The sequence below is a fragment of the Condylostylus longicornis genome, unplaced genomic scaffold, assembly GCF_029603195.1.
Source record: "Condylostylus longicornis isolate FDR11 unplaced genomic scaffold, ASM2960319v2 ptg000179l, whole genome shotgun sequence".
Lineage (NCBI taxonomy): Eukaryota > Metazoa > Arthropoda > Insecta > Diptera > Dolichopodidae > Condylostylus > Condylostylus longicornis.
Window position 1 is genome coordinate 52,941 of NW_026578147.1, and position 22,541 is coordinate 75,481.

Below are 22,541 nucleotides of genomic sequence, written 5' to 3' on the forward strand. Positions count from 1 at the left end.
TTTGTGTGTTAAATAATATGTTAGTGCTGTTGTAATAGGCTTGAAATTTTAAAAGTTCGTATAACTTTCATCAGAATTAAGAGTTACATTTTGTAAATTTATTTCGAGTTTCGGAAATTTCTGAAGGGTTTAAAATTTGTTTGGATATTATATTTAATTTAGCAAGAATTACAGCTTCTGCTATTTCATATAGCAATTCAATATTATAGTTTATTTGGTTTAGATATTGAATAAATTTAAATTTAGCTTCTTCGGATCTGATTTTGTTTTTCAATTGATTTTGAAAAATACTTAGTTATATTTTCAAATCTTTTTATCATATTATTATTAAATAAGTTTTTTGACAGTTGATTTTTATTTACAGTATTTTCGTTTTTGATTATGGCTTCAATCTTCTCATTTAATTTTTGAGTATCATTGGCATCCATGTTACTAGCAATGCTTTTAACTATTGTGCCCTATTCTTTTGTAAGACCTCTTTTTATTCTAGATGTTGGCATTAATGTTTAAAGTTTATCTTGTAATTTTTGAAGTTTTAATTTAGTAATACTAAGGGATGGGTTAAGTGAGTGTTCGGTCTAAAAGGTGTATAGAGATTCTTGTAATTTAATTATGTTCCGTTTATATTGATCTAATTTTATTATGTGAATTATTCTAGCTGAACCTAACTGCAGTAGGAGCATACTGTTATTATTTGGCAGGTTAAGAATTTCCATTCTCTGGTTGATTTAAGGTTTCTTTTTAATTTATATTTATGAATTTTTTGGTTATTGTAAGTGATTATATTTACTTTATTATTCTTCTTAATTTTACGTTTCTTAAACCTAGGGATAGTTTTTTTTCTTCTATTTTCCTTTCTGAATACTATTTCGTTTTCAGTAATATCAATTGAATCTTCCCTGTTTGCATTTAGTTTTTCTATATTTTTAGTAGAGTTGTAGTTTAGGTAAGCTTTTATAGACGACTAAAATTGTTTCTGAAATGCATTCAGTTTTCTAAATAGTCGTATTTATTACTAAATTGAACACCAACGTTAAATTTAGAAGTTCTCCCATAGAAAACTTCATATGAAGTCAATTTAGTGGAACTATGAATGGCATTATTATAAGTTATAATCGCTTCAGTTAAAATGTCTTCATGACTATATTTCATTTTTGCATATTTGAACTTGTACAGAATTATTGTATAGATTTCAGTTAAGCTAGAGTGAAATCTTTCTGCTGGGGAATTACTTCTAGATTGTTGGAAGGATGTATCATGCAAATTTATATTATATTGATTACAAAAGTCTTTAAATATATTTGCGGCAAATTCTGTACCTTGATCACATACAATTTTTGATTGGACGCCGTATAAGCTTATAAAATGTTTAATCGATTTAATCAAGTAAGCCGCGGGGAATTTTGAGAACTTATCGATTATTGTTAAGTTGAATCTATTGTTTATAGTGTATACATCAATACGGCTTATGTCTAAGGAGTTTCTGGTTTTTCAAATTTTAGTTTAACAGGTTGTCTATCGTATTGAAGTAATTGGCAGGTTTCATTACTTACAGTTTTAATTATTTTTTGTTTCATAAATGGGAAATAAACTTGTCTTTCCAAGTATGCTAAAGTTTCGTAATACCTCCACGATTGTTTTTTGTGTGATAGTCTAATATTATTCTATCCTGTTCATCATCTTCTTTAATGTCTGTTAAAGTTTCAGTACAGCGAATTAATTTAAATTTTTTATGGATGTGAATGGTTTTTTATCAGTTTTACCTAATATGATTTGAATTTTAAATTCGTTTAATGGCCTTTCCGAAACAGGAATACAGTAATCATAGTGTTCCTTAGCACAGTGAATGGTAGAAACATTTTCTGGCTCTGAAGAGAACGTGTTTCAGAGTTATTGACTTCAATTTTTTTTTTCAGGTTGCTCTTAAATTTTAGTTCTACTAAGTGCATTGGTGTTAGCATTTTGTGTTCCCTTCTTATACACTATTTGGTAGTCAAATTCCTCAAGTTTGAGTCTCCAACGAACAAGTTTTGAGTTAGTATCCTTCAAGTTGGTGACTTGTAATCTGTAACGATTTTAAATTGTCGCCCATATAGATATGGCCTAAAATATTTGTCGTCCAAACTATAGCAAACAGCTCTTTTTCTATTGTTCAGTAATTTATTTCAGAGTCTGTAAGTGTTCTGCTTGCATAAAAGTTAGATAGATCACTTTCAATTTGGACTTGTGATAGAACAGCACCCATCGCGAAATTTTTAGCGTGTGTAGTTAAAATGAAAGGTTTTCAAAAGTCAGGATATTGAAAGACAGGGTCGTTTATGAGTAAATTTTTACAATTTTCGAAGGCTTTAATGTAATTATCACTAAAACTTATTTTTGCTGCCTTTTTCAAATATTTAGTTAATGGTTTATTTTAACAAAGTCTTTTATGAATTTACGATAGTACCCTAACAGTTCAAGGAATGTTAGAACCCTAAAAATGTGTATGAATGGATACCTGTATGATTTCGTATAAATGGAAATGTCGTCGGTTGTCATTCTTCTTCTTCTTCTTATAGCGTTACAGCCCTTGATGAGCTTTAGCCTTCTTCACTATTTCCCTCCAATTTGATCTATCTCTTGCAGTCGTCCTCCAGTTTATAATTTCTAATTTTCTCGCATCGAATTCTATGTCATCTAACCATCTATTTCTTGGTCGTCCTCTTGCTCTTGTTAGCAGTGTTCTTGCATTTAGTATTTGTATTTGATCTCTGTTTTCGGGCATTCTTATGACATGTCCGGCCCATCTTAATCGTTGGGATTTTATAAACTTTACTATGTCTTCGTTCTGTGTAAGTGCATATAATTCATCGTTAAATCTTCTTCTGTACTCATTATTGCTTAATCTAATTGGTCCATATATTTGTCGTAATATTTTTCTTTCAAATCTGAGAAGATAGTTTTCGTCATTTGATGTTAAGGACCACGTCTCACAGCCGTATGTTATTACTGGTCGAATGAGCGTTTTGTAAACGTTATATTTCGTTTTTCTCGATAGCAGATTTGACTTCATTAGTTTTTTGTGTGCATAGTAACATCTGTTACCCGCCTGAAGTCCTTCTTGTATGCAATTTCGCATACCGCTATCATTGCACAATAGAACACCAAGATATTTAAGTTTTTCGATTCCCTGAATTTCCAACTCGTCAATTTTTATATTCTCAGGTTGCCGTCGTCGCTCATTTCTTGACAATTTAAGATATTTCGTCTTTGTTTTTTTGTTCGTCGGTTGTCATTATTCTGTGTTTAACCTGATTAGTAAAAGTTTTGTTCTCGTTATAAAATATATCGTCATATTGTTTACAGGTACTCATCAGTAGATTCTTTTCTTCCCTATTAAGGTGAAAAGTCCTAAGTGAATTAGTTATAAAAGCAGAAAAAGAATTGGAAGGGCATTCAACATTAAAATTGTTAATCTCGATGAATTCACCAGATTGGTACGGAGACACTTATAGTGGTTGTTGCAAGAAGATGGTGTGATTTTTATTCGAAGACTTTGACGTAACTATAACAATCTCGATAATTGTAAATTCACTCGAGGATGTATAACTCTGGCCCTATTTCTGTTTTATTTATGAAAATATTTCCATTTTCCACATCTACGGTTCTTTAATTACTAATTTTGAGTTTGTTTCTATGATTATATTTATTCGACATGAAATTATTATTATGAAGGTTTAAATAGTAATTGTAATTTTGAATTCCTAGTGTTTATTGTTTTGCTTGAAAGATCTACAGTGGCTCCCAAGGATGTCAATGAATCTAGGCCAAATTAACCATCAAAATAATTATGAAATTTAAATATGAGGGAGGTTGTGTTGCCTGGTTGGTTGAATTCAATAAACTTTGGTAATGTAACTTGTTTGTCTAATTTATAAGAATTTAAAATAGTTCTAATTTTTATAGGGTTTGTTTTTTGGAGGTCTTCTGGGTTTATATATTAAGGATTTATGAAAGATAAAAATGAATCTGTGTTTATAGCAATTTTGAAGGTCTTCCAAAAAGAGAGTTAACATATGGAAGTTGATATCTATGTATCCGATTGGTTCTTCGAGGTTGTGGGACGAAAATTTGTGTCGTCAATTTCGGGTCCCAAATTCCTGACAATTTTGGTTGTAATATTGGTCTAAATTTCGATAGGGAGATGAGGATATATTGAAAAGTTCTTTACTTGTAAATGTAGGTTGGTTTGTTTGCCTGAAGAAATTACTTTGAGAAGGTTTGCGGAAATTTATATTACCAGATGAAATGTCCATTTGTTCGGGTTTAGGAAATGATTAGTTGGTCTTGAAAATTGATTTAGTTTAGAGAATTGATTTATTGAATTAGATTGATTATTATGGAAATTATGATTTTAATTAAATTGATTTTTACTAAAATTTCTATTGTTAAAAATCGCCGTTGATATTTCTGTTCGCCGAATGATATTTCTGAAAATTGTTTCTGTTATTTGTAGCTATATTATATCTCTGTATGGGTGTGTGGGTTTTATGTGTGGAAGCTGATTTAGGATAATGTGCTTCCAGTCGACTATATGAAAATTAAAAAGCTACTGCTAAGCTTTCAGGTCTCATGGCTCTCACTATGGACCCAAGTAGTTCTCTTAGTCCCGCCAAGAATGTGTTCAGACACATTTCTGTATACGATTTGACAACATTTGAATCGTCTTTATACATTTTCAACCGTCCTATTTCCTTGTTTTAAGCTATGCGGATCTCGAACGGGGGAAGTCTCATTTCTTTTATCGGAGTAATGTAATATTAGATTTCGTTTTATACTATCCCAATCTAGAGACGTTACATTCCTTTTTCAAAACTTCATTGGCTAATTGCTTTAAGTGAATGATTGAAGTACGGTGTACCTTGTGTACACGAAATTAGTTAAAGGATTTCTTCCACATTATTAATAACATCGAACAAAAGTTTGGAATTGCTTTGGAATTGTGGCAGATCCTTAATGGCATCAGGTACACGTAAAGAGTTAAAAATATCTGAGGTAGTGGTAGTTGGAGCAGAGTTTGTAGCCATATCAAAAGTCTTGTTTTTAAATAAATCTGTTAAATCTAATGTTAAACTGTAATTTTCGCTATTAGTTTCAAGATTTCTGGATTTGAATTTTGGATAAGGTGCCGGGAAAATTCTCATTTAATTTTGCAATTTTTTTGTCTGACTTTAATTTTAATTTCATTTGAAAACTTATCTCTCTCTCTAATGTGCCTATCCACTTCTGGATGTTAGCCGTCATATGTCGTTGGCGATTGCTGTTGTTGTTATATTCTTGCAACGATGTTATTGTATTCTTCACAGTTCGTCGCCACATGCATTAAGTCGCCTATGTTGAAAATGCCAGTCCAATTCCTGATGTTTCTCAACCATGATAACTGTTTTCTTCCAATACCTCTTTTGCCTTCAATTCTCCCTTGAACTATCAGTTGTAGAAGCTCGTATTTTTCGCCACGCATTATATGTCCAAAATACGCCGTTTTTCTTCTTTTTACATTTGATAATAGTTCTCGTTGAGTGTTGATGCGTTGCAAGACTTTAATGTTCGTAACATGATCCACATACGAAATTTTTAACATTCGTCGATATAGCCACATTTCGAAAGCCTGCAATTTGTTGATTTGCGGGACCTTCAACGTCCAGGACTCAACGCCATATAATAAAATAGACCAAATGTAACATTTCATGAAGCGTAAACGTAATCCTAAATTTAAATCTAAACCTTTTCGAACTTGCAAAATGCACTTCTTGCAATCTCGATTGGGCACCGTATTTCTTGTTCACAGGTCCATTTTTCCGTCAACCGGCACCCGAGATATCTAAAGCTGGTAACGCGTTCCACAAGAATGTTATCTATGTTAATGGTTGCCTTTGGATATGGTGTCCCGTTTCGGCTAATTATCATGAATTTAGTTTTGTTTATATTATATGTATATTTGAAAACTTATATGTATATAAAATTGCAATATGTATGATTGATTTTTTTTTATATATGATTTAATTTTTTTATTTATTTTTACATTTTTTTTTTATTTTAATAAAAAATATATTTCTAGTTTTATTTAAAAATTTATATGTTTTATATTCTTTTCATTAATTTTGTGTAAAATTTTGTGTAAAAATTTGTGTGAAATTGCATCAATGATAATAAATTTACTTACATTAGCTCTACCAGCATTAATCTCAGACCTATCGATACTTTACAAATTAGATCGGTATATAAAGGATTGAAGTCCAAGTTAAAGTCCGCAATCCGCAGGGTTGTTACCAGAACCAGCACCAATATACCCTTGACACTGTAGTTCGCTAATCAATAATCCGTTGATTTGTAGCACAACACACATTACACTTTAAAATAAATTTTTTTGAGTTTGTATCACACTTTTAAAACAACATTCACTTTATAAGTTCAAAGTCTTAAATTTGTATAAATTTAATTTGTGATTTTTATGTTTTTAAATACCGTGGTTTTTCAATATTGTTTTTTTTTTTTTTTTTATTAATTATAATGTTAATAAAAAATTATAATGTTAATACAAGGATATTTAATATTTTTCAAAAAGTTATTGTGTTAGTTTAATATGAGATGAATTTAATTTTTAAAACAAGAAAAAGAAGGAATACAAATTTGATTTTGAATTTAAGCTAATACATTTTGATATTTTTTTTTTGAATGTTTTATAATTTTGTTCTTTAATAGCTGGTGGTACTTTTATGGAGTTACTACATATGTTAGGTATTCCGCTAGAAGTTCTAAATTTTTCGGCATTTCTAGTGTTGTATTGATGTATGTCAGTTCCTTGGCGCAGTGTTGAATTAGTTCTGATTAAATTGTTTACTATTTTGTATATATGTCTAGCTTGTAACAGTTTATGTTGTTTGTCTATATTCATAATAATATAATCTTTGTACAAACTATCTGTCGGGGTCCTTATATCCAGATTATACAGGTTCTTTATGGCTTTGTTTTGCAAAATCTGTAATTTTTTTATATTTTGCCTTGTTGTTGAACCCCAGACAATTTGACCATATATAATATTGCTATGAAACAGGCTGTAATAGATTGATCTTTCTCCTTCATTGGGATGATACTTGATATTTTTCTAAATATTCCAGCAACTCTTCTACACTTTTTATGGATTTCATTTACATGTAGATTCCAATTAAGTTCTTCATCGATTGTGATTCCCAGATATTTATAATTATCAACCCTTGCTATTTTCCTATTGTTATAAATTATTTTTAAACTTATATGTTCAGGAGCTTTGATAATCATATATTTGGTTTTTTCTACATTAATAGTTAATTTATACTTTGTTATTATATTTATTATATTTTCGTTGTCTAAATTTATTTTTTTTTCCAATTCGATAAAATCATCTTCAGCGTAAACAATGGCCAGATCATCAGCATACATAAATATCCTACCATAAGTTTGTAAGTTAGCTATTTCATTTGTATAAATAAGAAATAAGGTGGGACCTAATGAGCTACCTTGGATTACTCCAAATTCCACGTTTTTAATGTCACTTTTTAAGTTTTCAAACTCTTTAAATTGGGTTCTATTCGTTAAGTAACTTCTGAACCATTTATGTGAGTTCCCCTTTACGCCGATGCCATATAAAACTTTTAACAAGATATTCCTATCAACTGAATCAAAGGCTTTGGTTATGTCATAGAATACTGTTACTACTTTTTTCTTTATAAGTATTTTTTCTTGTATTAAACTTATTAAGTCAAATAAAGCAGTTTCAGTGTTTGATTTTTTACGAAACCCATACTGCCTTGTGCTATAATATTGAACTTTTCTAAATAGTCAGTAAGCTGACCGTTTGCAAGTGTTTCAATGATTTTGCTTAACATGGATGATATTGCTATTGGTCTGAAATTGCTCACGTTGTCAACATCTCCATTTTTAAAAATAGGCACAATTTTACCGGTCTTAAGGTTTTGTGGAAATGTTGAAGTTTCCAGCGAAGAGTTTATTAAAGATCTTAAATAGGGTACTAATTCATTCTTACATGTTTTAATTGTCCTGGTGTTTATATTATCTTAGCCAGTTGAATTTGAATTTTTTAGGTTGTTTATACAATTTATAACATCCCTATACGTGACCTTATTGAATTTGAATTGGTGGTTAGCTTTTACTATTGAAAAAAATGTGTTTTTTATTATTTTATTAGCTAGAGTCCCTCCTATTGTGCAATAATATTGATTAAAGTTATTCAATTTGTCAATTTTATCAGAATCTATCATACTTTCATTAATAAATTTATTAGCTGATCTAGTATTCTTGTTCATAACTACTTCTTTTATGACTTGCCAGGTTTCTCTAGAATCGTTATTACAATTATTAAATTTTCTTGCATAAAATTCTCTCTTTTTTGTTTGTTTTAATTTCGTAAATTTATTTAACAAATGTTTATAGGTATTTTTTATTTTTTATTTAATTTTTTATTCCATATTATTGTTTTAAGTACCTTTTCATAGCCAGGAATATGGACAGTATCTATTTCATCAGCGTTTCAGTAAAAACAATAATATGGAATATATATTTTGTATTATCTAGTAAGTAAAGTATTTCTTCTGTTTTGTTTTTTAAACTTCTAATATTAGCATACATAATTTTTAAGTTTTTGTGATTAGAAAAAGTTAAATTCTCAAATTCATTTATATGAAGATTTCTTGGGTAAAACGGCAAACGATAATCAACATTTAGGTTAGTTAGTGATGTCATTGAAAGACATTAAATCAATAAATATTCTGACAACCTTACTGTTGTCCTCTCTCCTCACAAAAATCTTGCCATCCCTTACCCAAGCATATTTAACTTTCTTTTGTCTTTTAAGATCTTTAGCTTTTTTATAAAGATAATTAAAATGTTTTGTAAGTTTATCATTTATAAAAACGTATGAGTCTATTGTATTAGATGGAAGATCCCTAATTAGAGAGGAAAGTTTAATTTGTTTATTTTTCTTTGCTAACATTATTTTCGATTTTATGTCAGAATTTTTAAAATCAATTATGATAGTTTTTGGCAGTTTTAAATTCTTATTATATTTATTTTCCAGGGGTATATTATACATTTCTCCCTCACTAACATCTATATTCAGCAATTTAAAAACATTTTTTTTTACCTCCATTTTATCTGCTATATTATCTGGTATACCACAGATTTCAATTGTATTTTTAAATTTATCTTGCTTAAGTTCTTTAATACTAGAAATATTTTTGTCTATTTTTTTAAATAGTACCATACTTTCGTTACGCAAATTCATATTTTCTTCGATCAATTCATCTACAATGTTGTTAATTTTATTTAGATTACTATTCAAATCATTGAAACACGTATCGTGGTATTCTAATTTTTCAAGAATCTTGTTAATTTTCTCATCTAGAGACATATTCTCGAAAATATTTGTATGTCTGCTATTTATTTCACTAGGTGTTTGAGGAGTTCCAAGGTGATTGTTCATTGTCAAGGTTGAACGACGATGAATTTTACATCCTTTACAAAACCAGGACATCCCATCATCTTTCATCAACTTCTTGTGATCTTCAACACCCAAATTTATACATGAGATGTGGAAGCGATTTTTACAAATTCCATCACATAGAATATTTTTTTCATTTTTTTTTATATATTTTGAGCAGGAGCCACAATTTTTAACTTTCACTACATTCGCCATCTTGAACACCGCGTACCGAATTAAATAAATTATACAATAAGCTGTTGTATACTTATTCGATGTAAACTATCTAACGTTTACCGATCCTACCGACAGCGCCAATTGCCTTATTTATTTATAATTCAATATCCTTTATTTATTTATAATTCAAAAGTTTAATTAAATCACTTAACTTAAGATTTATTCTGATCTATCCATTATTTCTACAGTATTGATTTATATTTTATGTTAGTTCAGCAATTTAGTTTAACAAAGAAATTATAAAAGTTAGGTATGTAATTCGACTATTAAAATTGACAAAAATCTGTGAGAAACAATAATGTTATTTGACATACATATACGAAAAAATGTGAAATATTTAGAAAAAAAAATTATAAATGCAATTGTGCCCATGGTAATGACTGCTTGGAGGAAATAATTGTAAATGGGATTGTATCTCAGTTGTGTGGTAGTAATTTGTAGGAGCAAGGGGTGGAGTGCAGCAGCTGTGGTGTCGAAATTTTTTGCTGTTGAAACATATTAAAATTTTTCTCTAAGTTCTATATTAAAATTTTTATAAGTTCTATACAAGTTTTTTATTTTATTAAAAGCACCTCATGGTTGTTTGATAAAAATAATTTTTTTTGACATCATAAAAATGTACGAAAATTTTTTGTATAGTCTACCGCGTTTTAAAATGAAAAGTATTGAGATATTATATGAATAATATCCATATATGATCATATCCATAAATATGTGAACGGCGACGAAATGTGGTAGTGGATTTTAGATCATAACAATGTATATGTGTACAAGTCAAAAAAAAAAAAATCTGATGTGGTCAGCACATAACCGACCGCAATGTATATTATCTAGTTAAGTGAAAATATTACAGAATATTATAAAAATGTCTGTTAAATACTTCTTTCCAATTTTTAGGACATTAGTAAGCTTATATTTAACATACCTAGAAAAATGTAAATTTGGCTCTTAGTTGAACTTCGCTTTGTGCTACCCGAATACTCTAAAATACTCGCCAGTTATTTTCGGTAACAACCAGAACTCAAATATCAAATTTCAAGAAATTCCATAAATTCGTTCCGTAGATATGGTGAAAAATCTAAAATCTTCCCGCAAATCCGTTTTCGAGCCCTGATCTTTCCAAAAAAAATATATGTTCATTGTTTTAATACGAGGAATTCATATATTAAATTTCAATGAAATTGGTTGATTATTTCTCTTTAACTTCAGATACACGCATGCACAGACCGACAGACCGACAGGTGGCTAAAAATAGTTCACTTACACTTCCCTACTATGGAGAAGTGCGTTCCCACCGAAAACTCGATATGCAAAATTTGTTGCCATAACATAACCTACCTATTGTATACACAATACGGTCGGTAATAATAATAAGCAATGTAAAACTTATTTTAATCATATTGGAGTTTATGTTTTTAAAGATGCGTTTAATTTTAACATTCTGGCTTAGTTAATTTTATAGTATTTAAGTAGATGATCATTATAATTTTAATTTCATTAAAATTATAATGATCATTATAATTTTCTATCTATATAATTCTAATTAATAATATTATTACTCAAGATGAATAAAATAAATTAATTAAAACAGAAACAGTTTTAACTTAGTATTAATTGCGTAGTGTGTTTGATACTGAAATACATACTATACGTGCTAAATATTTTATATTGCTGTTTCATTTTTGAAACTTAAAACAAGTAAAAACGTTTCAGTCGGTATAAACCGATTGAATTATACCCTGCACCTTTCGTTATTGTGCAGCAATTGCTCGAACCTGTGAAATTATTCTATAGAAACTTCACGGATATGTCTGACCTATAATTGGACATCCGACTGCCAAGTTTCATGAATCTGACTTTATAATTTTTCCAAATATTTAAAATTAGCTTTTGGAGTTGTATGGCAAGAACCTGAACCTGTCAAACAATTCCATCAAAACTTCACAAATATATCTGATCTATAATCGGACACACAACTGCCAAGTTTCATGAATCTGACTTTATTATTTTTCCAAATATTTAAAATTAGCTTCTGGAGTTGGAGTTGTATGGCAGGTACCCGAACCTGTCAAGCAATTCATCTAAAACTTCACAAATATATCTAATCTATAATCGGACACACAACTGCCAAGTTTCATGAATCTGACTTTATTATTTTCCCAAATATTTAAAATTAGCTTCTGGAGTTGTATGGCAGGTACCCGAACCTGTAAAGCAATTCCTCTAAAACTTCAGAAGTATATTTGACCTATAATTGGACACATGACTGCCAAGTTTCATGAATCTGACTTTATAATTTTTCCAAATATTTAAAATTAGCTTTTGGAGTTGTATGGCAAGAACCTGAACCTGTCAAACAATTCCATCAAAACTTCACAAATATATCTGATCTATAATCGGACACACAACTGCCAAGTTTCATGAATCTGACTTTATTATTTTCCCAAATATTTAAAATTAGCTTCTGGAGTTGTATGGCAGGTACCCGAACCTGTAAAGCAATTCCTCTAAAACTTCAGAAGTATATTTGACCTATAATTGGACACATGACTGCCAAATTTCATGAATCTGACTTTATTATTTTGCCGAATATAAAAAATTTGCTGTTGGAGTTGTATGGCAAGAACCTGAACCTGTCAAACAATTCCATCAAAACTTCACAAATATATCTGATCTATAATCGGACACACAACTGCCAAGTTTCATGAATCTGACTTTATTATTTTCCCAAATATTTAAAATTAGCTTCTGGAGTTGTATGGCAGGTACCCGAACCTGTAAAGCAATTCCTCTAAAACTTCAGAAGTATATTTGACCTATAATTGGACACATGACTGCCAAATTTCATGAATCTGACTTTATTATTTTGCCGAATATAAAAAATTTGCTGTTGGAGTTGTATGGCAGCCACCCGAACCGGTGCAGCTATCCCATTACAATTTCTAGAGCATGTGTAGAATATAATTGGACACATGTATACAAAATTTTATATTTATAGCTTTATTAGTTTTTGAAATATTTAAAATAAACTCTTTGAGTTGTATGGCAGCTACCCGAACCCGTTGTCCGAATTAGTCCAATAACAATAGGGCTCGTCCTTGGCACAAAAGAAAAAACTTGTGAAAGTTTGGTGTCGATTGCATTATTCGTTTTTGAGTTATCGTGCGATCGGACGGACGGACGGACGGACGGACGGACGGACGGACGGACGGACGGACGGACGGACGGACGGACAGACGGACATGTCTAAATCGACGCAGAATTTTACGCTGAGCAAGAATATATATATATGTCCATACCGCAGATGACTCCTTCAAGTAGTTACAAACTCCATACCAAAGTTAATATACCCTTCACGAAGTGCAGGGTATAAAAATATACAACAATCTTAGAACTTTTACAAATAAAAATTTGTAGTTTTTACAACTTTGTCTTTCTGTTGTCTTAGCTAAACTTTATTTTACTTCTAGAAATGGTAACGCGTATTGCATTTTCAAAAACATTCAGTATCAGAAGGAAAATCAAAATAATCATTACAACAAAAAGTCTAAATGAATACCAGCAGTATCAACTTGATAAAAGATCGCAACAAACGTGGTCTTGTACCATAAACCGAATTATTTTACTTTTTAAAATTTTTTTTTTGCAAATTCAGTTTTAGAATTTTGTCTATGCAAAGTATTCACATCAATACATTTTTTAATCGAATATTTTTCAATCAGATTACTAAAATTTTAAAATCCTATGAATTTTTTTAATTGTAAACGATTTTTATAATATATAAAAAATTCGATAATTTATTTTCCAATGTTATAAGTAATTTGCAGGTATTTTTTCCAGAAAGAATTTGTTCTACCGGCCGAGATGGTAAGTCATTACACATTTCATTTAAATGATCAGAATTTTAACTTCCAAGATATAATCAGTTGGGGACCAAAAGCGTAAAAAATTCATAGCATAAGCGTAAAAAATTTACAACATCTAAATATATAAAGAGATATAAGTATATCCCGAAATATATGTGCCGAGAGAATGACGCAAAGAAATTTTGAATTGACACCAACAAGAATTGACAATTCTTTCATGCATTGCATTTTTGATAAAATTGTGCATTTTTATACTAAATAATTCTAATTTTATGTTTGTATATTTAAATAGAGTCGCTAAAAAATACCTGATGCCGTTAAAGAATTAACCGGAGGTCTAAATCACATAAAGTTCTATATTTAGCATGTCTGTTTTTCGAGATTTAAAAGTATTCCACACTTAACCTGCATGACTGTTATCAGCATCTTAAAATAATCTTTTCTTAAATATTGATTATAATAAATCTGACGTGGTAACGGATTGTGTAATTTTGTTTAATCATCAGAATATTCATTGAGATATTCATTGGGATACCGTAAATAGACAAACTTCTTCTGTCACTTCTTTCAAGCATCATCAATGTTAGCGACTTTATATCAAAATCATATTTAAATAAGATGATTTGAATAATTCTCTGCAAATTTAAAACAATAACAGAACGAACTCTCTTGCAAAGTTTAATACCACGTATTATACGTTATTATACAATTTATCATCAAACGAATGGTTGACCGGCATCGGGAGCGCTTATTTTTATTTGTTTAAATGCTCTTACACGTTGCTATATTGCAAATGGTGTTTTCATTTGTAGATAATTTGAATATTTGAAAATATAGTCGCTTTCGTTAGGTAATTTACAAATCCTGTTGTAATGTGATGTAAGAGAGCTTTTAAGTGATCTAGATAAAACCTTTATGTAAACATAACGATAAATATTGATGACCTTCTCTCTCGTTAAATGAAGTGGTCCTAGTATTTCGAAATTATTTAATTCAAATTGAATCCAAAACCATTGCACTCACATTAACATTGATTTTTTTCAAATTCAGGTATCTGCTCAAGCTTCCGTTATTTAAATTGATATTCGTTCCTGATATAACAATTATATTATAAGATGCCGGTTTCTCAGGTCTGATAATTAAAAACAGAGTTCACCATTACCACATACCATAATGCTGGCTATTTTTCTTTTACGGAACTTGGAAGTACATATAAATATATACACTGCTGTTGGTCGAAACATATTTGCATTTATTTTTACTCCAACAAATTATACTAAAGTGTCTTTCTCTTGGAAGCCTTTTTCCTGCTATCACTTCAACCATTTCGTCATAAGCAGAATGAATATCTTTTTAATTTAAAATTACCCTCATTTATGTTTGAATAGCTTTAATTTGATTATTTTAATAATTAGAAGCAAAATTAGCATATTCAGCAAAAAATTCCACATTTATTTTAAAGTTTGGATGATGTACTATGTAGAAAAGAATTCCGAAGAATGACTGCAACATCATCTTATATTCTTTAATAATAGAATAAATTCTTCATCGACATAATCGTTTAAAAATTTTTGAATTATTTTTTCAAAAGATTATTTATCACCTTTGCATTATGCTACAATTTTTCAGCTGCATTAGTTTTATGTAAATTTTGTTCTTAAATGCTGAAACTCCAATTTTTGCATTTTTCAGATTTCTGCTTCATCATTTTAGTGTCCATTTTTTCTATTTTGCAATTTTTGTTTCTAAATTATACCCCCAGTTTTTCACGGGCTACGAATTTGTTATGGATTCGGTTTTCAATTGTGTATATAGTTTTTATATATATGTTTTTATATATAGTTTTTATACTATGTTTACATAGTTTGCATTTATTCGTAATGTTGCTCATATACCATTTATTTAATAATATAAACTGCTTAAGTCATTGGTTATTCCTGAATTCAATTTAAGAGAAAATATTATGTTTTTAATTATTACGTTTATGACGTTTTACTACTACGAGGAGCACTAACATATAAAATTTATCAGTACTACAGTATTTTTCCTTATTTTTATTCTTCTAAAATTTTATATTTTTTATTACTATGAGAAGAAGAAAAAGAAACAGTAAAAAATTATAACTGATAACTACTTTACAATATTCACTGCAATAAGTTTAATCAGGAACTGACCTCCTTTTACTATTTGCTCTAGGATTTTTATACCAAATCGATTTCCTGTATTAGTCAAACTTGATTAAAATTAATTTCTAATTTCTTACAATATATTCATCAAATTATTTATGTGAATTGAAATTTAATATTTAAAGCAGGAAATTGATTTATATTTTATAATTACAATTTTAATATTCTATATAGTGAGTAATGATTCACATTCGTTATTTGAATTTCGAAATATTCTCAATTGTTAGTTATAAAACATATATTTTTATTAACGATCGAAATAAAAATTGAAAACATTAAAAGGACATTACATTTTACTTTACTTATGAATGAACTTGAATATATTTCATATAGAAGAAATAATTCTAAGAAAAATGCATTACGTTATGTTAATATTATCTAATCTTGCAAAATGTAGTTTTATTATTTTAAATGGAAGGGTAATTATGTATGTAATGTTGTTTTATTATTTTAAGTTAAACATATTTTTTTTGGGGGTTCTTATGAAAAAGAACAAATTATTTTAAACATGGACGTTGCCATAGTACGAGTAATGGAACAGCTAACTTCATTTCATTTGGAAATAGTTTTTCAATTAAAAAAACTCAGCGAAATATTTGAAAAATAAATGCGCAAATCAGAGAAGGTAAAAAAAAATATATACGTGTGTGGATACACTGAATATTAAAATATAAAAAGGTTTGTTTAATGATATTATTCCAGGAATTAAAAATATCAACAGGTATTGCTGCAAGTAAGTCAATGATCGCTTTGGCTGCGTAGTAGATTTGTCCAACTTGTATTACAATAATATCCTAATTTGAGGGAATCTCCGGACATCTTTTTTGAAGTTGAACCATTAAACTTTTTTATTTAAACTGAAATTTGATTGTATTTATTCAATTGTATAGGGTATTCCTTAAACTATAAATTTATTATAACTTCGACAGTTTCGTTATCATTTAAAAAAATATATTAATTTATTATTTAAACTATGTTACTTAGCCGATTTATCTTTTATAGAACATAGAATATAGAATATAGAATTATAGAATTGTTTTTTGAATACAACTTCAGAAAATTTTTCATCTCAAAACTTTTTTGATTCCGCATTTTCAAACCCCAGTAAGCTAGGTACTACTCTCAAAAAAGAAATATTTTCATACGTTTTTACCATGATGAAAAATATTGCTTTTATCCGATAGCCATAGGATATTCTTATTAAAATTAAAAAAAAATTAGGGGGCTTTTAGAGAAAAATTTTAGTTTTTTTCAACAGCAGCCGCTTACATCGCTACAACTCCGGCGCTCCTTTTCGAAACCGCTACAACTTAACTCTTACTTTTAGAAACTGCTACAACGTCTGCACTCCTCCTTAACCACAATATAAACACTGTAATTCAACTACCACAACTTAAAACTTCATTGCATTCGTCATTTCAATTCCACAATATTTTCAAGTCAATCGCAATTACAATATTATTTCCCTAAAATAAATAAAAGAACGTCTTACCAAATTTACAAACGACCATCCAAGTATTTCCCTTACCTTAGCCGTTCCCTTAGCCACATCCTCTAGGTAAGTCATATGCTCTTCGTTTAGAATACATAGCATATTTAAACTATGTGAACTAGACCTAAGTTCAGATACATAGTTTAGCGTTTAAGATTCTTATTAACTAATAACTGAGGCTTATTAACTGAGAAAAATATGTACGAACAACACATTTCTCAGAATTTTCAGATTCCCATTACATATCAGATTTGATCTAAGATTAAATTTGAATCTGATGTGTCTGACATATCCGATTATCGTCAGATTTTCTGTTAGATTTTTTAAAATGACACGGCGAAAACTAAATTTTTAAAAAAGTTTTGCCACGATCAGCTAGCTTTTGTTTTTTTGTTGTTAGCTTATATATTACAGATTTTAAAAACATTGCCTTCAAAAGTTTGATCTAAAAGTATAAATAGAATCTGAAGTGTAAACACTCATCAGATTTTATAGTAGATTTAATTTGATGTGTAACTGGTACCTTATGATATCGGAGAATATATCTCCCCGCTAATTTTTATTCATAAAAAAACTTAATGAATCACATTTAACTGGAAAGCCTGTTCCAGAAAGAAAAGAATTGTTCTTAATTCAGCAATTTTCAACAAATTAAATAAATTTTTCATTGGAAATTTTAATTAATTTGATTAAAGTTAAGCTATTTTATTCTAGCTTTATATTTAGAAAATTTAGTTCTTAAATCAAACTAATTCTAAAACACAGGATCAAAAGTCAATTGTTGATGTAGAATATATTGCAAATAATTATGTATAATTTATATTAACAGAATCAGAATATTAACTTCTTATTGTTTGCTTTTAATATGCTAAAAATTTGGAACACCGATTGCCGTTTTATGTAAACCGTTTCTGCTGTTCATAATATTACTTTTTACAAATTTTTTCTAGAATATCAATTTTATTATATAAAACTACACTCGTCAATAATTAAACTAGTATACAAAAATATTCATTAATTTTGAATATCAAATAAAAACTTGATCGTTATATGAGTAGTTTTCACAATAGATTAACATCAAGTCCATGTTATTCCTGATCACGAAATTTTTCCAGAATTTCTCGAAAAAAGTTTTTTTTCATAACATTTTACATATTCTCGGCTCATATTGTCTATACTGCAATATGAACTGAATATTTAGGGTAAATTCCTGTATATATAATAAATATCTTTATACATCACCGACCAACAACATTATTGCTATTACAGTACCGTGAAGAATATATTTTTAATCAATTTTATCACTTAATATATTATATATGTATAATAGCATATAAGAAGAAGCAAATTTATATCAGATATAAATTTATTACGTTTGATTTTGAAAATTATTTAACTAAAGATACTTATAATATAATTTTGTTATTCATATCTTACCATCGTAACAAAACTCCATTCCACTTAAACACAGCGAGCCAACATACAAGCACCCTGAAAAAGGGACAAATAAATTAAAGCATTATTTCTAAGCATAACTTTTTTTCTTTAATCTTTTTTACAATTTTAAAATTAACTAGGTCTTATTGCAAATAATATTATATTGTTGAATAATATGGAGGCGGTTCAAAATTACATATGCACAAAGCTGCATAAACAAAATATATGTATTTAGAGATTTATTACATATGTATTAAATTTTTGTTAGAAATTTTGTTTTGTTATTATATTTCTTTTATACATACAGATTTTGTTAAAACTATCTTATTAACTTAATTTTTCTTAATTTTAATTAATTTTCGAATTTAATTTTATTTAATATATAGTCTTTTTAATTTTTTTAAATTTAAATAGTTCTTTTCATTTATTTGTCTATACTTTATACAAATATTTTTTAATTTATTCAGGGTGTCTGGCATAAGGTGGCAAATAACTTTAGGGATGAAAAAAACTGTACAAAAGAGGGGGGGGGGGTGCAGATATACCTATTTTCGAGCTACAGCCTAAAGGTCCTGGAAAAACACAAGTATAAGATTTCTCCTGCACATGAAACAATATGATGTAGAACAAGCATCGGGCTAATTTTACAGGCCATTAATTGCTCTTTATGTTCTGTTTACAATGAATTAGATTTGAGCCATAGTTTTTGAGATAAAAGCTCGTCAAACTAAAAGTCAGAATTTTTGTTTTCTTTTCTAAAAACTAGAAATTTCTTGGAAATTTGTGTTATTTTTTTTTATTTGTATAAATTTGTGAATAACCATTTTTCAATTGTAAAGGAAAAGCGACTTCTAGAAGTTTCATATTTCTTCAAAATAACAACTTTTTTCTTTTTTACCGACCGCATTGTGTATACAATAAGGTATATTGACAGCAAATTTTGCATATCGATTTCTATTTTTAGTAACCTGTCCGTCTATCAGTCTGTGTGTGCACGCGTGTATCTCACATTCGGCTGAACCGATTTTGATGAAATTCTATATGTAAGTTAACTTTGACTGTGGTACCAATTGATACACTTTTGGGATGTATATTAGGAATCGGGAACTGGACATTTTAGCAGGGCTGTTTTACATTTTTGATCATAGAAAATGTTCAACAGATTTACTTGAAATTTAATATATAAGCATCCGAGCGTACATCCTAACTTTTGAAGCAAATCATTGTGTCAGCAATTGGACGTTTACTATGGGCGAAATATACATTTTTGTGTATATAAGGACAACTAATCAACCGATTTCATTGAAATTTAAATATTTCATTCGAGGTGTTAAAACAATGAATCTACAAATTTTTTAGAAAGGTCAGGACTCGCAAATTGATCTGAGGGCCGATTTTACACTTTTTACTCTCCTAAGAGTAAAAAATGTAAAATCATTAAATTCTCCTAAGAGCCAAATTTACATTTTATCTAGGTATGTTAACTAAAATTTCTAGGTATGTTAACTAAAAGCTTATTAAAGTATGTTAACTTAAAGCTTTAAGTGTCCTTAAAGTTGTAAAGAAGTGTTTAAAACGCGATTTCATAATCTTTTGGAATACTATTACTAATCTACACAATATACATTGCGGTCGGTTATGTGCTGATCACATCAGATTTTTTTCCTGTAGTGTAGTTTTTTACTGATACCTATTGAAAAAAAAATATTGAGAAAATTTATTAAATTTGGTAATATACATAACTAGTCGTGTGTGCTTGCATTGCAAGCCTTGCAAGTATGATGCCTGTAGTTTTGAAATTGTGTTCCATTCTGTGGCTGAGATATTTTAAGTTTACTTTATTTCTTCAAAAACACACCCATAATATAGATATAGATATGTTTTTTCCTGATAAATAATAAGATAAAACTTAAAACTTAAAATAAAAAAGTTCTGAGAAATAATTACCTAAAAATACATAATTAAACAAATAATTAGTTCCTTTGAAATCTAATACCTTTTGAGTAATTTATTTTAAAACTTCACTTTGAGTTATGTCGCATAAAATCGTAAAATACCTTCTACAATAAACACTTTTAGCCATAAATTATTGTTAATTATAAACTACAATTCATGCACGTATGTATTTGGAGTTTATAATACATGCGAATAAAACGCGTGACTGTAGAATGAGTTAACACCAATACTAACGTATATAGGGTAATACGTATTGCATACGATTTCTATGCGAAAAGTCTCAGGTTCGAACCCTGCAAAATGCGATTTGCCAGATCAACTTTTTTTATTGACAATTTTATTTTTTTTTAAAATAAAATTAAAAAACCTTCACCCTTACCAAATCAATATCAGCGAGTTTCCGTTCTAAAAATTTTACCCTACTTTTTACCTAAAAAGTTTAATGCAATAGAATAACATTATCTTATAAAATTTTACCCTAAAAATATATTGTCAAGGAGTTTAATGTAAACTTATGTTTTGCTTTCTAATACATGTTGCAACAGATCCCGAAAAGAATGCACAACTAAATTCATATGTACACACTTATTATAAAACAATGTAGATTTTATTAAAACAATTTTCTTAAGAAAGTTTTCATTTTTTGTTCTAACTCACACTTCCAAAAATGAATTTATATACAATATTAATACTTCCAAAAGTAAGTAAAAAATTACCCCTACAGGATGTAAAACCATTTTGTAAAAAACGGTTACAAAACATCTTGGGAGGGGGTGAAGGGGGAGGCCGGACGGGTGGAATCCTTGCTTTTTCTGGGACCCTAGAGGCAAAATTCTACCTAATGCCTTTTGTCCCATGTCTCTAGCCCTTCTAGAAGTACCCGTACTTTTTACCACCTGAGAAGTAGCTATATATATATAATGTAAAATATGATGGTTTTTGATGAGTTATACGATATATGAATAAAATATAGAATTATTAAGGGAAATTCAAGGTACTGCGTAGCCTAGTGGTTAGCGTGGTAGTCTCATAGCCAGAAGGTTATTGGATCAATGCTTGCCTGCATGTTGTATTTTTCTTTTTTTGGATTATTTTAAAAATTTTTTTTTTTATTTTGTTTAAATTTTGTGTTTTATTTTTTTTTTAATATATAACTGATAAATGTTATATAAAAGTTTAAAGAAAATTTCCAAAAAAATATTCTTATAATAGTTTGGAAAAATTCTCAAAAATTTTAAGTACATAAATATGTATGTAGTATGTATATTTTTTTTAAAGCTTACTGAGTAATTTTTTTAAGCTTTCTATATGAATTTAATAATATTCAAAACTGTAGAATAAATAGAAATAAATTTTAAACGCATAATTATTATATCATGGGGGTAAACTTACAAAAATTAATTTCTCAAATAAAGAAAAGGTTTAGTCAAAAACAAAATAATAATTTATGTATGTAAAAATATATGTAAGTATGTATATATGAATACATGTGTGTATGTATATATGAATGAATTAGAATTGAAGATTTTAAAATTTTTCGTTCCAACATATGAACGTATGTACATATGAATGTATTAGAATCGAAAATTTTGAAATTTTGCTGTTGGAAAAATTATAAATAAAATTATAAATGCAAATATACATAATTATGAATGGATACCTGCTTTTTTTAAACTGTGGGTAAACATATAGGATTGAATTTTAAACATAAAGAAAAGGTTTAGTCAAAAACAAAATAATAATTTTATTCATATATATGTATGTATGTATGTATGAATATATGTGTGTATGTATATATGAATGAATTAGAATTGAAGATTTTAAAATTTTTCGTTCCAACATATGAACGTATG

At 28.6% G+C, this 22,541-nt stretch overlaps 1 protein-coding gene across 1 annotated transcript in view; it reads right to left on the reverse strand.

Moving 5' to 3' along the window:
- Positions 1-22,541, reverse strand: part of LOC129616309 (uncharacterized) — a gene marked incomplete at its 3' end in the record, with an annotated part of 141,574 nt that overhangs the window by 43,182 nt on the left and 75,851 nt on the right. The window contains exon 3 of the mRNA XM_055531905.1: positions 18,733-18,786. Coding sequence (XP_055387880.1) covers positions 18,733-18,786 — 54 coding nt within the window. The remainder of the gene's footprint in view (positions 1-18,732; positions 18,787-22,541) is intronic.